General features: G+C 41.2%; 1 protein-coding gene across 4 annotated transcripts in view; it reads right to left on the reverse strand.

The window, feature by feature from the left end:
* dock3 (dedicator of cytokinesis 3) overlaps nucleotides 1-18,461 on the reverse strand; it is a 202,113-nt gene that overhangs the window by 58,375 nt on the left and 125,277 nt on the right. For all 4 annotated transcript variants that reach the window (XM_079594128.1, XM_079594127.1, XM_079594126.1 and 1 more), the window contains exons 8-9: nucleotides 16,590-16,631; nucleotides 14,066-14,217 (exon numbers count right to left, since the gene is read on the reverse strand). In XM_079594128.1, the coding sequence (XP_079450254.1) occupies nucleotides 14,066-14,217; nucleotides 16,590-16,631 (194 nt within the window). The remainder of the gene's footprint in view (nucleotides 1-14,065; nucleotides 14,218-16,589; nucleotides 16,632-18,461) is intronic.

Here is an 18,461-nt window from a genome sequence, read left to right on the forward strand (position 1 = left end):
GCTAGCTTTAAAAGCATAAGATCCCCCCTCCCTTCAGAGCGTCACTTCCTTAAAAACACATGGACGACACGTCAGATTCTGCAAGGCGTCACGAGAGACGGCGTTAAATGACCTCGTGTCTCAAAGCACATAACGTTACAATAATAAACAACTTGTAGATCTCTTATTTGTGCCACCTGACTGCTGCAGATTAATTTTGGGGTTGATAGTGTTGACACATAAATCTGAGGACGTGAACAACTCCGGGTAGAACTCGGCATAAAGGGCCGTTCACACCAAGAACGATAACTATACAGACAACTATAAAGATAATTAGTTCCCTTTCGAAGGGAACTCGACAATACGTCATCGACGCTTTGGGGAACGCCTCAGGCGTGACAGGTGTCTGAAATCACAATCAAATCACGGCAATCACATTGACCGGCGACAGCCCGTGAATCATTAACGTGAATGATTAACGTGCGACCTGGAAGTATATAAGGGCGCCTTGCAAACATGACAAATCATCTTTTCGTCTTCAGGGACTGTTTTGTCTGTAACTGCTTTTGAAAATCAGGTATTTATGAAATGCACTGAGAAGGCTGAGTGTTTTCAACTGTGCTTTTTCTGTCTGGGAAGGAAGAGCGCGCACAGGCAGTTCTTGAGGGAACTGCCTGTACAATTGCGAGCGTTTTTCTTTGAGAACGCTCCGATCTCGTCTGACCCTCTCCTTGAGAGAAGAGGGCTCAGCGTCTGGGTGTAAAAAAAAAAAAAAAAAGGGATCCCAGATGAAGCCCGCCGATCGCCTTGAGAGGGGTATAATCCTCTCAGGCGATGCGGCGGCTGACGAGATTAAGCAGTGAGTGCTTTTCTGGACAAACAGGAGATGGCTGATGAGGGTGGTGATAATCAATCTTCTCAGCCACCCTGCCCGTGTATGCTGAACTGGTGGTTTTATGGTAACGTTGGGGGAAAAATCGCTCACTATGAGAGCGTTTTTTCCCCAGTCATAAAACCACTAGCTCAGGTGAGCCTTTCATTTCTTCCCGATCTCATACTGAGATCGAGAGGACATGGAAGAACCCATACTCTGCCCGTGTCCACCGACATCAGCGGGCTAGTCTCACTGATGTTGAGGTGATAGGAGAGCATGGGTATGTGTCGATGCCGCCCATTGACGAGACGTTTGCAACTATCTCGTGTCTGGACAGGCGTCTACACTGAGAGCTCAAACCCTGCCAGTTGTATGGCAGAGCATACACGCCAGCGGGTCAGGCCGGTGCTACCCTGCACATCATGGCGGTGTTGCAGGTACACCAGGCCAATCTGCTGGGGGATCTCGTCCAGGGGGTGGGGCCCCTGAGGCGGTTACTGAGCTGCGCCACGGAGTGAACCTGGCCGACATCGGGGAGAAGAGAGAAAGTCTTTCTCCTCGATTCGCTGCTTTTGCCCTCTGAGCTTTTTGGCACCTCCGTGTAGGCGGTGGCTGGAAAGTTCAGAGAGGCGAGGGCGCGCTCAGCTGTATTAGGACAAATACATACCGCTGAGATCCGTATCCACACCCAGACAGACGGGAGGGCCTGGCCCATCATGGTCCGGGGACCTTAGACAGGGCCAGAGAGCCAGTGTCGCCTCTCGTGCGCCTCCTCCGTGGAGGAGTAGATCGCTGTAGAGGTGCAACTCCCGCAAGAAGAGGGATCTGAGGGAGGTGATCCAGCACGATTGCACACAGCATCGGCATGGATCACCTCCCCCTGAGGGCGTGATTATATCTTAGCCCTCTCCTCTCTTCCCCGACTCCCCAGACGCTTTCTACATCAGGCCTGAGGCTGGGCTCATGGTTAGAACAATGTTCTGTTGGCCTGCCTCTGCTTGGTTAGGAGAGTGCCTCTTTCAGGCATGTAAAGGTGGTAGACCCCATGTTCATAAAGAACTGTCTGGTAAGTCTTCACTTCGCACGCCGCAGGTGAGCTGAGTGGTCTTCTTTAAGAGTAATTTTGTGTGCAACTAACACTAAAATTTATCTCTCTACAGACCTCGTTCCCTGTATAGAGCTATGGGGTCATGTAAGGTACATTTTTGGATTATTAGGGCCCTGAAGTCCCCCTTTAGGTGGCTAGAACGACTATCTTAGCCCTCGGGCTGTTAGCCACCTGAGGGTAGAGTAGTTGGTCTCCCTCCCATAGGATTTTCATCTTGGAGTATAGACTGACGCTAGTGCTTCAGATAGATCTTATGTCCGGTCCATGGGACCGTCTGACTTCCTTCCTGAGTACATCGCCCCCTTGAGCTCTGTTTGGGTTTTCAGTGGGCTGAGCGATTCTGCAGCCAGTTGTATGAAATAATAACTATTTTTCTAGTAAGGCTGTGGCTCCTCCGAGCCCTCAGGTAGATCTATGCTTGCAGGCTGGCCCTCACCAGGGCCGCCTCTGTAGCTGGCCTAGGCTGTGCCAGGGATAGTGGAGGCGCTCTGCTTAAGCATTTCTGCCTCTGAACCTTCACTGTGTGAATATAGGTTCCTAGCATCCCTGTATGACAGCCTCCTCCAATGGGAGTCGTTAGGCCAAGGCCCGCCCCCTTCTCTGCATTCTGGGGCGACAAGTGTAATGCAGCGTGGTGCAGAGGCATGGTTTATAAAGATCCTGGGTTAGGCCTCAAATAGGCCTCCCCGGTACAATGTGTCTTTATTGAGCAGGGTTAGGCCGCCTTTCGCCTCACGAAGAGGCTGGGTCTGTCTGCCCGACCCTGCCGTGCAGAACTAGCATACGGATATGGGCTGCCAGTATAGGCTTTACTCACCTCGCTGAGCTACTGCTCGAGCGTCGGGTTGTAGGTGGTTGGCTCACAAACAAGCCCCACTCCCCTAGGTTGGGCACAGATACTTTTTCTGTCACCCCTAGAGCCACTGGCGGGCCCGCACCCTGGTAAACCTCAGGGTGAGGTGGAGAGTATTCCCCTGTGATACAGGGCAGGTCTGAGTCCTTCACTTTCAGTTCTGTATTATCCTACCTCGCACCACTATGGCTCGGGTTGAGCGGAAAGTTCTAGCCTTCACTTCTTTTTTGGTCGAAGTACGCTCCCCTGAAGCCAGAGCATTGCCATGAGCTGACGCCCATGCTTACAGATGGTAGGCCCCTGGCTCTAGGGCCTCCATTGAGGCAGAGTGGCGTATGTTGTACTCCCCTTGCTCAAAGGGTGCTAGCGCTTTTGCTGAGTACACTGCCATGGGCAATGTGATTAGGTACCAGAATGCTGTAGGCGCTGTGTAAACAGCTTATCTGCCAACGAAGGCTGCGCCATTAGGTAGTAGGCCTCAGCAGGCCTCCTGTATGGGCAGCCCCCAAGTGGGCGCTGTAGGCCAGCTCACTTCAAAAAAGTGTTGCTGGCCTTGGTGGTTCGGGCAGTTGACTCACTGATGGGTAGTAGGCCCTAAACAGGCCTCCTCGGAAGTGAGTCCCAACATTGTGGGACTTACTTGTTGGTGTGGTATGATTCCCAACAGTGTACCTTTGGAGCAGATTGACTTGCTGTCAGCTAGTAGGCCCAACCAGGCCTCCCTGATAGGCGAGTCCCCAGTGGGCTGGCCTTAGCAGGCCGCCTTCGAACCGTCACCCAGATTCAGGGCTCATAGCTACCAGTTGTTTAAGATTACTTTCAGGTAGTAGGCCTCCTCAGGCCTCCCTGAAGGTGAATTCCCACTTACGGTGGCTATCAGGTAGTAGGCCTTACCAGGCCTCCCTGTAGGCAAGCCCAAAGGACAGGCAACTGGACAGCTAGCCTGACCTACTATCAGGTAGTAGGCCTCACCGGGCCTCCCTGAAGGCATGTTCTCACGTAATGTGATTATCAGGTGGTAGGCCGCTAACCGGGCCTCCTTGAATGTGAGCTCCCAAGTATTGTGGCTGTCAGGTAGTAGGCCTCACCAGGCCTCCCTGAAGGTAGTTCCCACATACTGTGGTTATCAGGTTACAGGCCTCACCAGGCCTTCCTGGTCATGAGCTCCCACATGCTGGGGTTATCAGGTAGTAGGCCTCACCAGGCCTCCCTGAAGGTGAGTTCCCTCATACTGTGGTTATCAGGTTACAGGCCTCACCAGGCCTTCCTGGTTATGAGTCTCCACGTGTCAGGTTATGGGCCTCACCCGGCCTTCCTGAATGTGGGCTCCCACATATTGTGGTTATTAGGTTACAGGCCTCATCCGGCCTTCCTGGTTTTGAGCTCCCACACACTGTGGTCGCTAGGTTACAGGCCTCACCAGGCCTTCCTGGTCATGAGAGCTCCCACATACTGTGGTTATCAGGTTACAGGCCTCACCAGGCCTTCCTGGTCATGAGAGCTCCCACATACTGGGGTTATCAGGTGACAGGCCTCACCAGGCCTTCCTGGTTATGAGCTCCCACATACTGTGGTTATCAGGTTACAGGCCTCACCAGGCCTTCCTGGTCATGAGCTCCCACATACTGGGGTTATCAGGTTACAGGCCTCACCAGGCCTTCCTGAATATGAGCTCCCACATACTGTGGTTATCAGGTAGTAGGCCTCGCCAGGCCTCCCTGTGAGTGGTTCCCCAACGATGCTGGGTTCTGGAAGCTAGTGGCCGCCTGCTATCAGTTCAGCTGGCCTTATTAGGCTGTTGCTAAAAGCGAGCTCGTGCCCTGGCTCAACTAAAGTGTTCATCCTCTGCTTCTGGTTCCCTCCCGGAACTTCTTACTCTGCCTACAGCCTGGTTTCCTACCAGTCGGTCCATTGCTCCCCTCACTGAGGGTCACTATGAGTGTTGGACTTTTGAGTCTGGTCAGACGGTTGTAGGCCTCTCGTGAGGCCTCCCAGTTAGATCAGCCCCCAGGCCTTCACAGGCCTCCTCAGTGTTTCAAACACAAACACTGGGTAGATCCGTGGATCGAGTAGAGAAACTCCCCTCTCTAGCAAGGGTTTAAAGCACTATGCTGAGTCATACTCTCTGGGATATCCCGTCTCTGAGATCCGGCCTGAGGTTCACTGCCAGCTTCGCAGTCCCTCGGGTTGGATGCTTTACCTAAGGCAAATGTCCAGAGGCTCTGTCTCCGGACAGACAGGAAGTTGGCCAGACTGAAGTGTCCGACTTAGTGACACCAGGTCGGGCCGTCCTGGTGGCATTTCGGGTGGTAGTTTCCCCGAATAGTGACTGGCTGGGGTTCCCTCGGGTTCCCTAGCCACATTCCCTAGAAGGGACCCCTTCTAAAATTGAAGTTGTGGTCCTAGGCCTTTGAGCAGGCCTAGGTAGGCCTCTGGTAAAACATCGTTTTGGAGGGCCTCCTGTTAGGCTTATAGCTTGGGCTATGACCGTAGGGAATGCTGTCACTGACAGCCCAGTGTGACCTGAGGGTGAGTGGTTCTTGCATTTCATTTGAATTTGCTGGTTCTGACAGTTGTCACTGCCTCCTGGCATGCACTCCCCTCAGCATGGCGGAGTGGGTATTTCGTTCCCCAAAGCGTCGATGACGTATTGTCGAGTTCCCTTCGAAAGGGAACGTCTCAGGTTACAACTGTAACCTTTGTTCCCTGAGAACAGGGAACGAGACAATACGTCTCCCTGCCATGCCTCGGGGCCTGCCTACCAAACAGTCCCTTCAGACGAAGGATGATTTGTCATGTTTGCAAGGCGCCCTTATATACTTCCAGGTCGCACGTTAATCATTCACGTTAATGATTCAAGGGCTGTCGCCGGTCAATGTGATTGCCGTGATTTGATTGTGATTTCAGACACCTGTCACGCCTGAGGCGTTCCCCAAAGCGTCGATGACGTATTGTCTCGTTCCCTGTTCTCAGGGAACAAAGGTTACAGTTGTAACCTGAGACGATTTGCGTCCACGCCAACGAACAATAACGGTGTTTATTCTAGGCTCGCGCGCTGATGTTTCAAAGTGTGTACAACGTCATCGAACTTGTTTTTGCTTTTCTTGTTGCATTCACGGCTTTAAAGGAGAACTTTGAACAGATCTTTGAAAAACTGTCTCTATCAGTCGATCTAGGAACGCCGATCCAAATGCGCTGAACTGTGTAGAATCTCATATGGTCCAGCGCATTTGGATCGGCATTCCTAGATCGACTGATAGAGTCTGTTTTTCAAAGATGGCTTCTGCTTGTATACGTGAAGTTGACTGTATGTATAAAATATCTTCTTATTAAACTGTCTGGACACTGTCAAAGTTCTCAATGCTTCGGTTTGAAGGTAGGGACCCTCATTATGCTACCGTGTTAGTGTGGGGCTATTTTGAGCCTTGTTAGTGGTATTAACAAGCGATTTTTATTTGTCATTACTCTATGCCCCATATACTAGCGTTATACTAGCGTTATAGGCTAAACTGTTTTTAGAGATACAACTATTTACATTCGATAATCATGAAAACAAATCTCAGATAACGGTTGACTAGGTAACAATGTGTAATTAGACCAAAGGTTAATTTTGCGCCGGAGTTCTCCTTTAACCAGCAGGTGTCCTCAGCATGCTATGTTCTGAGTAAAGCTAGTGTAATCGATCTAATAATCTAACTGACGTATAATGCGTATGAATATAGCTGACGTATTCAATATAGTGGAATAAAAACAACGGCTAGTCTTTTCACCGCAACTTTAAAGGAAGCAAGACAATGTTGTCGAAATGAGGTAATACGTTTATTCAGAGGGTTTGAACGATTGTTTTGCATATCTATTTTCTTGAAAAGGGGCTTGACTTGTCAAACAGTGCTGGATTTTTCTGGACCTCGGCGATGAACTTCTCTGCAATGTCGTCTGCCATTTTAAATGCGCGAGCCTTTAAATTAGTATGGATTCTGATTGGCTGTCAGTGTTTTTATCATTCAACAGCTGAAAAAAAATAATTCCAAAAGTGATCCCAAAGATGTCGTTTCTCTATATCGTTATTGTTATAGCTGTGGTGTGAACTCTGCTATTCTTTAATATTGAGAATTTTTTTAGAACTATATCAATATCGTTATCTTTATCGCTATCGTCCTTGGTGCAAACAAGCCTTAAGCTTAAACTTTAAGCTCAACTTAACCTTGTTTTGGTTCAGGAGGAACTGCTGTTTGTTTGCGGCGCTCTGGGACTGACGTCTGTCTACACGTAGGACGTTGTATGCGGACCGAATGCAAGGATTGGATGAAACATTTTTGGACTTCCACTGAAAATATATATTTTCATGTTTTAATATTTAGACCACTTCTATTATTGATTGACTGTTATTGAGTTTCAACCAAAATAACAACAAAAAAAAACTGACAAACCTACCTTTAAAAAAGTTTATGTATTTTACTTATTATTTTAATAAATAAATAAATAACTTTTTTTTGTTTTACAACCAATGTCTTATTACATAAACCTTTCTATTTCCTAAATAACATACAGTATATATAGCTATCTATATATAATAGCTAAATAAATATTTTAAATGTATTTAATTGTACTTTTTTAGAACTACTATTAATTTAAATAATTAATGAATAATTAAATACATAAACTTTGCCAATTGCTATTATATAAAAAAACTTGATAATTCTAAATATTGTAAATAACTAACTAACTAGCTTAATTTTTTTTAAATATATATAATTTTACTTATTTTAAAACTAATATTTATTGATTGATTGAACGAATGAATTAAATGTTTCGTTTTTTATTTACGTTTTTACAACACATAAACCAATGTTTATTTATTATTTATAAAAATAAATGAATACATAAAATAAAATTGATTTTAGACACAATTCATTACAAAACAAACTTGCTAATTCATTTTGTAAATAAATATTATATTATATTATATTATATTATATTATATTATATTATATTATATTATATTATATTATATTATATTAATCTAAAGCCGAGGGAACAGCTCTGCCCAGAACAACCAATCACGACGCTGGAACCCACTTCCCCGCTGGAGACGCTATTGTCCTCTGGCAGCGGTGACAAGTATTCATTAAACTCTTCTAACATCAGCAGCGCTATTATTTCCCATCGAAATGACTGTGCAGCGATTGTTTAAACCCTATTGTGTAGCGATCGCGAGCTCATGGTAATAACACACTCAGCGTCTCGAGTGTGTAAAGGCTCGTAGACTTTCAGGTTGCCGTATGATCCTTATAATGACACATGTTTAGAGAGTGGATTCGATTTAAAGAAACACACACGTGCTTCTGATCGTGAAATGAACTGATGGGGATCGGTGGGAAAATGCAATTAACAAGTTCAAATATTAAAGGCACCTTCAAAGCTGAATAATTAATCTGCGTTTGAATAGAGACAAGCAGCTTTCATGCATTTTAATCAATCACGAAAAGAACACGCATATTTTGTGAGATAATGGCAGATAGTGACTGCAGCACCTCTTTTGAAACTAAGAATTGGTAGTGTTTTGATGGAGAACTTGATGTGAATATTTATGGAAAAAAAACATAATGTAAGAAACAGCAAATGCTACAAGTTAGTCAAAGACTTGCTGGTGTGCAAGACATACCTGCACAATTACTAATATAGTTTATTTTTTCAACAAATAGTAATAATACATGTTATAATAATATAATAATACTGTTTTGTATTATTTTTTATTATATAATATTTTAAAATATTTTAATTAATTGTATTTGTTAAAAATTTTATTTGTATTATATTTAATTATAATAATGGGTTTCATTTTATTATTATCATAATATTTTATTTTAAATATTTTAATAATTTATATATTTCATTATATTTTATTATTATCATTATAAATGACAACAATAAATGTACAGTTATTATATATTGTTTTTTAACAAAAATGACAATAAGAATTGTTATTATTGTTGCTGTTCGAATAAAAAATTAATAATTGTATATAATAATAATTGTAAATATAATAATTTAATTAATGAGGTGTATGAATAGTTTTAAAATCTAACAACAAGAACAACAACACTGTTGTTAAAAAAATATCATACATTTTTTTAAAGTATTATTTTATTATTATTATTACAAAATTTTGTTCTATTTATTATAATTTTTTTAATAATAATAATAATAATGATAATACCATTCCTTATTTCTTTGTTGCATTATATTGCACTATTACTTTCCTTCTAAACAACAACAACAGCAATTACATACTTTTCTACTAATTTAATTAATGAGGCGTATGAATTATTTTAACAATATCACAACATTGTGTTCCATTTAATTTTTTAATATACACATTTTATTAAAAATATTTGATCATTTATCTTGTTATATTTTATTTTCCTTTTAAACAACAGTAGCAACAACAACAATTTTACAATGATTATTTGTTGATTTCCATTATTATTGTGATTTAATAATACATATTTAATTATTATTTTCTATTTTCCACTTTTTTTGTCTATGCAAAACTTAGACTGCAGCGCCAGTATGGATGTAACTGCTAGTTCCCAAAGACAGACACACACACACACACACACACACACACACACACACACACACACACACACACACACACACACACACACACACACACACACACACACACACACACACACACACACTGTCTGTCTGTCATGAAGCGCATGTGTGACTGCAGAAGCAGGTGGCAGACGAATCGGAGAAAAGAGAGAGAGCGACGAGACAGCGGGACTGCGAGGGAACGACTATTAGGGGACAAACAAACATTTTACACAGTATCTTAAAGTCAATATCAAAAAATGTGCCGTTACAGAATAAATTGGCTTGTAAATGGTGTTTTACAAAACTTCAATCATCTGTAAAGTTCCTGCAACTAACAAAAAAACAGTTGCGTACAGTATACGTTTCTCTTTTCAGGCTTGACCGGGCATGATATAATTTTGGACCGAACTTGTGGCCCACTCCAGGGTCAGACAGCTTTTGAGAGGGAGGCAGAGGCACCATTAGCAGCCTGTCAAAACCATGAGGAGTGGGTGGAGAGAGAGAGAGAGAGAGAGAGAGAGAGAGAGAGAGAGAGAGAGAGAGAGAGAGAGAGAGAGAGAGAGAGAGAGAGAGAGAGAGAGAGAGAGAGAGAGAGAGAGAGAGAGAGAGAGAGAGAGAGAGAGAGAGAGAGAGAGCTCTGTGGGTGCCGTGTGAAGAATCATTTGGCCAGCTTTTCTCGACTGTTGCCATATATATAACAGGACGCATTTTGTTTTTCAATATTTGAAATCTCTATGTGAAACTTATAATTTGCAATATTATTAATCATTTTAATAATTACAGGGATGAGTTAGCAATTAAATCATCATGTCACAGTCCTTAAAGAACAGTTTAGTTATGTAAAATAAAAAAAAATAATCAGGCTGGACACTGAAAAATAAAATCTGTTTTGAACACTACCTTATTTTTTAAGTAAAGATTATTTTTAAAGTAAAAAAATATATAGAAATAATTCTAAATGTCCTTAAACAAGAGAAGACAAAACTTCATAATTAGTCATCAGTAAATGTATCCTGATTATATGAAAAACCATCTTGGCAAAAAACAACTAAAACAGACAATTTTGACTATACATTCTACATTAATATATAAAGTTTGATTGGCAACCAACTAAACCAAAAAAAAAAACTACTTTATGTGGCACAATAACTTTTTTTTCCTGAAAATAAATAAATAAAAACTATTTTTTGATATTTTTACAGCATAAAGAACAGATTTTTTTTCCTGATATGAATGAATGGATGAATGAATGAATAAACACTATTTTGACATTTAGCAGAAAGAACATAATAAAGGAAATAAACTGTAAGTGTATTACGTATGTTGTTTCGACTTCAATATATATTTATATTTATTCATATTTCACAATAAATATCACAAAAAAACATCTTGGCTCAAGAATATGTATAATACAAGAAATGTTTACCAAATTGGTCGATTTTGTCTGTTGGAAACGTAAGATTATTATTGAGTGATCAACCGATTTCATAAATATACAGTAATTACACAAATTAGCTAAACTGCATTCACATATAATGACATAGATATTATAATAGGGCTGTGAAACGATTCATCGCGATTAATCACTTTCTAAAATAAAAGTTTGTGTTTAGATAATATATGTGTGTTTAAATTATATATAAATATATATACTGTATAAACATGCAAATATGTATTAAATATATACATGCATGTGTGTGTATTTATATATACATATACAAAATAATTATACACAGTACACACACATATACTATCTAAACACAAACGTTTATTTTGGATGCGATTAATCACGATTAATCGTTTCACAGCCCTATGTACATGAACCATTTACTATTAAATATAGAAATATAGAAAATATAGAAAAAATAATTCCTGAATTCAAACAATATAATACGTAACAATGGTTTCCGAGAAAAACTGAATAAGAAATGTAATGATAAAAATGTTAAATTATAATTTTTTAATTGTATTGAAATTTAAATAGGCGGAGCAAGTTAAGAAATGTACAGGGGGAAAAATCAGCTAACATGTTTTATTTGGATACGACCATGTGCATTTGGATTTGACGTCGATTTTAAAATGAAATAGAAATGTTCGAAAACGAATCGTGTTTAACCTTAAAAAGCACTGCATTGATTTGTGGGTTTTGTCAGGGATGTACGCCTTCTGTCGTGAATATCAGCAGTGGGAAAGAATGATAAAAAGCGAAAGCTTAACTCGCTCAAAAAAAAACTGCTGTCTAGACTCGGCCAAAAGCTCTCAGAGGGAATAAGGGACGAGAGCGCTGGAAAAAGAAATGCTTCAGCCTCCTCGGCATGGGGTCTCATGAGAGCGCTCTCCCTCGGGACGAACACGAGCAACGTTCTAGCGCTTTCTGCAGATCAAGGCTCCCAAATCACACACACACACACGCTAACCCGTGGTGTTTTCAGGGATGATGACGCAACATGACTCTTTCAGGTGAGCCAAAGAAACGGTAAGGCTGAGTAATACCGCGCGGGTCTGACCGTCCTAATTAACGGTTGTGTTGTTGTTCAAAAGAATAAAAGAGTAAAACATGACCTTATTGAACTGCCGCTTCAAGCAGAAACTTCGTTTCAAAGCGATCTTTCTTAGTGGCCTACAAACGCTTCTCTAATTTAATTAACGAGGTGCATGAATTACTTTTGAAACGCTCCCATTGGAGAGATTGTTCTGTGGCCGTATTCCTCTTAAGGTTGGCACGGCGAAACTGCGTAGGGAAAAACGAAACGAGCTTCCGTCGTAATAGAAGATCTCCTCATCGAGTCTCAGTTTATTACAGTCACACTGAAACTGGACTTCCCTCAAAGGTGTCTCCAGCTCATTCACTGGAAATCAATCCCTGTTCCTGTTTCTGACAAGCGCTTTTCTTTTTTTGCCAACGTATATCGAGTTCCTTAAGTTTTGCTCGCTTGTCAGAAAAGTTAAAGGAGAACGAGCCTCAAAAAGCCGCATGACTTGCGATCCGTAAACACTAAAGTGAACCAGGCTCATTGGAGAAACGGGCCTGTGTGGAGATTGCAGCAAAATTATGTAACTGTTTCTTGCACATCTCGAGACAAAATAGAACATACATTGTCCTTATAAAAATGCCAGATGGCTTGAAGAATACAGATAACCATATACTGTCACAACGGTCAGTACATTTAATCAGTCAAAATGACTTTAAAGGCCCCGTGAAATCAATTTTTTTTTAAGTTTTTTAGCTTTTAGTATGAATATGTTAGCATTAAAGGTACACTGTGTAATTTTTTAAGTTGATTCTTAGCAAAACCACTTTGTTCTTTCAGACAGAGCACAATGTGCTCATTAATGTATAATTACTTCCACCAATTAATCAAGTGTTATTGTAAGCGTAGAATGTGCCATTTATAATACATACGCGTGAGCTGCTCGAATGGCGGAAGCCATGTTGCGCCTCCATCTTGAAAATACATTAGCCAAAGAGGGACACACCTGGACATTCAAGCTTCGCCTTTCGCGTTTTTACACTCAGTGGCACCGTGACGAAAGTCATATGCAGTTGGTAGTCATACAATTTCATCGCTAGATGGGAGTAATTCCTACACAGTGTAGCTTTAAGGTTATGAATAAGCTGGTGTGTTCCAAAACAATGACAAAATTCGCATTTAGGAGATATAAGCATTTAAACTTAGAGTTTCTCACTTCCTCCAAAATGGATCACGAATTTTATGACGTCAACGCGGACTTCAGCTTTAATGGTCACATCACCCTATTTTCGGTAAAGATAGAAAAAAAAAACTGCTCTCTAAAGATATTTGAAGTAAATGTATGATAATCCATAAGTCTTTTATCCGAATAAACACACTTTTGGACTAAAGGCCCAGAGGGATGTAAATATAATAAAACACAGAAAGGCGTCAGCAGTTAACAGGTTAATGTAACATTTATCGTTTCAAGACTAGCAAAATTATGGCAACTTACTGTACTCTTTACTCGCAAGTTTACATGTACGTCAGAAAAGTCAACAAACAATGTTCTGCCCCAGTAATCATAATTTGTGGGTAAATGAATTCAAGTTGTTGGTGTTTTACAGCCACTAGTGTTCATTTCAGCTGGAAACTGCAGTGCATTTTACGTATAGGTACACTTTTGGAGAAAAAAAACATGAATGTAGAAGCACATTTTTCCAATGAGCCTATGCAGAGCAAAAGCCTTGCAATCTTAAAATCTGCTTGTAATATCCATCTAAACCTGTGATATAAGTTCACCTTGGACAGAGAGAGTTAGCTAGGCCGTCCTCTACCTTGAAAGCGCTACGACTTGAGATGTCTTCGAGCATAGCTGAAGCGAAGAGAACTTTTACATGAATACTTCATCAAGGTCTCTTGTCCTTATCTCGTCTTTCTGCGCTCTCCCAGAAAGACAGTTATGTGTGCCATTTTGAACGAGTGTGTAAAAAAAGTGGCCAATGTAGGCATTATTTGCGCAAGCTTTCATTTCTTAGACCTTGTTACTGTAAAAACGATGGCTTACTTTATAGCTCATGTCCTGTTTTTCGCTGCTCCTTGTGAATAATTTCAAAAAGTTGTACGAAAGTTTGAGTGGTGGAAAGATACTACCATTGCATTCATAAGCAAACTTGTAATGCCATATTTCGTACCTGATTTGCTTGCCCTCTCTCAGGTCATACAGAGAGAAGAAGATGTCCGTGTCCTCGCCGATGGTGTTATACGTGAAGCTCTTTAGGTTGACGAAGAGATGGTGTGGCACGGGCATTCGACATGTATCGCCGTGTCTTTGTCTGCTGCCATCCTGAAAGCACAGAGTGAACAACACGTTTACATGTTGCTGTACATTGTTGCTGTTTGGATTTAAATGGGCAAATGCTTAAGAGCCTATGATTGGATCATTATTGCAGTGATTATTATGTTTCTAGTATGTTATATGTTTGGCGGAAGTGGAAACACTTCAGAAGGGCCGGCAGTGGCTCAGTGGTTCATGTAGGTTGTCTACACACCGGAAGGTTGGTGGTTCAATCCCTGGTTCCACCGGACCAAGTGTCGAGGTGACACTTGGCAAGACACCTAAACCCAGCTGCTCCCGACGAGCTGGATGGCATGCCTTGCATGGCTGACACCGCCGTCGGTGTATGAATGGGTGAATGTGAGGCAACATGTAAAGCACTTTGGTGGCCATTGGGTCTGTAAAAGTGCTATATAAATGCAGTCCATTTATCATTAGAATACTGTAGAATAATAACTACTATTAACTAACAAGAAACTCTGATAATAAAAGGTAACGGTAACCCACTAGTAATGACTCAAGTGTTACTACATCCTTCTAAAGGAACTACTAATTATTTGGATCAGTCTAAAGTGAAAAACATGATAACTGCCTAGCCATATCACCCTGTAGCCCAAGCAGGGCTGAGCCTGGTTAGTACCTGGATGGGAGACCTCCTGAGGGGAGCTCACCCTGTGGTTTATATGGGTTCTAATGCCCCAGTATAGTGACGGGGACACTATATCCTGCCGTCCTTCGGATGAGACGTAAAATCGAGGTCCTGACTTTTAATGTCCTTTATGCTGGACATTAAAAATCCAATGGCACTTCGCGTAAAGAGTAGGGGTGTAACCCCGGTGCCCTGGCCACATTCCCTCCAATGGCCCTTACCAATCATGGCCTCCTAATAATCCCCATCCACTGAATTGGCTCTATTACTCTCTCCCCTATATCTGATGTGTGGTGAGCGCACTGGTCCCGTTGCTCTGTGGCTGCCGTCGCTTCATCCAAGTGGATGCTGAACACTGGTGGTGGTTGATGAGATCCAAATAACTAGTAGTTCCTTTAGAAAGATGTAGTAACACTTGAGTCAGTACTAATGGGTTACCATTACCTTATATTATGCATTACTAATATTAATGATGAACCTGTATATAGTAGTCCTCAGTGAGGTATGAAAAATAGAAGTTACTGATTAGCTAATAGTGAACTACCACATTCGACTGTTATTACTTACTAATTTGTTAACCAGAGTTTCTTGTTAATCTAGTAGTTACTAGAATGTTAATAGTGTGTTACTCATTTGTTCCTGTGTAGTTATTCATTAATGAAGGAACAGTATTCTAAAGTGTTACCCAACCATGTATGAAGACACATCATGGCCATATTCCAGGATGACAATGTCCAGATTCATCAGGCTCAAATTGTGAAGGAATGGTTGAGGAGCATGAAGAATCATTTTCACACATGACTTCTCTTGAGTCCAGACCTTCAATTCATTGAGGGCCGTATTTTAACGATCTAAGCGCATGGTCTAAAGCGCAGGGCGCAAGTTCACTTAGGGCGTGTCCGAATCCACTTTTGCTAGTTTAACGACATGGTCTAAAAGGGTTGTCCCTATTCTCTTAATGAGTAATGGGTGTTTTTTGGGGGATTTACGTGCGTTAAACCAATCAGAGTCTCATCTCCCATTCACTTTAAATGCCAGTTGCGCTCGCGCCATGACAGAATTTGATAGTGGAAAGACGAACGTGAGTGACTTTAAGACTAAAAGACTTTACAGAGCGCTGGACTCTTGCATTGTCAATACAAGATATTGACCAAACATTGATGCACCTCTTAATTGAATGCTTAAATGCTGTGATGTTATTTCCATCAAGAGGTGCATACATTTTTGGTCAAGATCCTTTCTGCTACCCTCCATCAGTTAGTGTTAGAAGAACTGTTCCCAAACATATAACATGCTAGAAACATAACAATGACCGCAACAATGATCCAATAATATACTCATTTGCCTATTAAAATCCAAACGGCGACTTTTTTTGGGGGCATGGCAGTGTATAATATAATGTAATTAAATATAATAAATTATATATTTCAAAAACAATATTGACACACGGAAGCATCTAAATTGAACCAAAAAAAAAACAACATTAGTGAGTATATTAGCAAAGTGTTGCAAACCTGTGGCCTGTTTTACTGACCTACATTTGAACTAGTGCTTTCCACATGACTGTAAAAGGTCTTTTAGCATGATCAAAACGAGGTGTTTAGCTCCACAAAACATGTCATGTCACATTTTAGCCCATGGTGAAGCATGACCTACAAAAAGTCCTGCACATGTTAACGACTCTAAGCATTTCTGACAAGCCCTCGGATGGTGCTGAGGATGACAAATATACCTGGGATGTGCTTTGCTGGACGCTGTGTCTGCTGGACAGGTGCTGTCAACCGAGAGAAAGAGAGGAAGACAACTTAAATCCAGACAAAACTTGCAGTATATACTGTACAAAGCATGCTGACTGCAGTTAGACATATTGACTGTCCCTGCATAACAGGAACTGACATCATTAAAACATAAAAACTGTCTATTATAATGAATGTGACTCGAACTGAAACATAATGTGCAAACGAAGTATATAATATATACTGTACACTTTCTTGCACTGAAACTTCTTCAATAATCGTAAAACAATATCCCATTAAAATGATTATTTAGGAGTTGCTCTTAGATTTAAGTTACAAAGGGAACAAAATGTCATCTTTCATCTGCAATTGAGTAAACAAGACACTTGCTTAAGGATTTGAATATTTCCCCACAAGACTGTATAGACGTACAGAAGAATATCTACATATAGATAAATCATATTCACAGAGGCATCATCAGCACAAACCCAAGCTGAAAACACATGCTCATAATCACATGGTGAAACGCACACATACACACATCTTGCCCGGGAGTCTGAGTGACTTATGAGTCTGTATTTCTTAGCTTGCATCTTTCTCTCCAGTGCTTTTGACAGCGTTTAGAATAAATTACCCAGCATTCAACACAACCCCCCACTGGAGAATGCATGGTGGGAATGAAGGCATGCAAAACATGCTAGCGTAAGGAGATTAAATAGATCGTGCCTTCCTGTTAAAAAGACAAAGTGCTATGTTGTTCTGGGTGGAGTGGTATTGCTATGTGGTTGCTAAGGTGTCGCTAAACACATTTTCTGTCCAGTTGCTAGGGTGTTCTAGGTGGTTGCTATGGAACTGCTCTAGTGTTCTTGGAAGAGTGACATTACTTTGCGGTTGCCAAGGTGTTCTCAGTGGTTGTCAGAACGTTGCTGTCCAGTTGCTAGGGCATTCTGGGTGATTTCTAAGGCATTGCTTGGGTGTTCTGATGTTGCTATGCGGATATCACTTTGCTTTACAGTTGCTAGGGTGTTCTGGGTTGTTGGCATGATACCACTATGATGTTGCTAAGGTGTTCTGAGTGATTGTTATCGCATTGCTAAACAGTTTCTCAAGCATTGCTAGGTGGTTCCTAGGCTGCTAAGGGTGGTCGCTATGGTGTTGCCAGGGGGTAGCTATAGTGTTCTGATTGGTTGTATGATGTTGCAAGTAAAGTGTTTCTAGGTGGTTCATATGGTGTTCTGGGTGGTTACTAGGACATTTCTAAGTAGTAGTCAAGTGATTGTTTTTCCATTCAGTTGCCAAGGTTCAAACAGTGTTACTCGGTTGTATCTAGGGTGCTCTGGTTGGTTGCATGATGTTGTGACTAAAGGGTTGCTAGGTAATTGCTAGGCTGTTTTGGCCAATTGCTTTGCCTTGATTGCTAGATTACTTTGCATGGTTGCTAAGATACTGCTAGGTGGTAGTCCAGTGTTCCAAATGGTTGCTAGGGCATTGTAAGGTGTTATTGAAGTATTCAGAGCGGTTGCTAGGTATAGAAGCTTGTTTCTGCCAAGGGATAAAACAATTTAAAAGATAATTACAACTTTTTATCTCATAATTATTTTCTCAGATTTGTGAGATATTAACTCGCATTTGAAAATTATAAAGTCCCAATTCTGATGAAAACTTGTTTTACTTTATATCTCGCAATTGGGACTTTATATCTAAAAAATCTGATTTTACAGTATAACTCACAGTTACGACTTTATATATCGCAATTGCTAAAGTTTATATCACGTAATTCTGACTTTATATCTCAAAATTGCTTAAGTTTATATCACGCAATTCTGACTTCATATCTCGCAATTGCTTCTTTATATCTCGCAATTCTG

Source organism: Phoxinus phoxinus, assembly GCF_949152265.1.
Source record: "Phoxinus phoxinus genome assembly, chromosome: 20".
Lineage (NCBI taxonomy): Eukaryota > Metazoa > Chordata > Actinopteri > Cypriniformes > Leuciscidae > Phoxinus > Phoxinus phoxinus.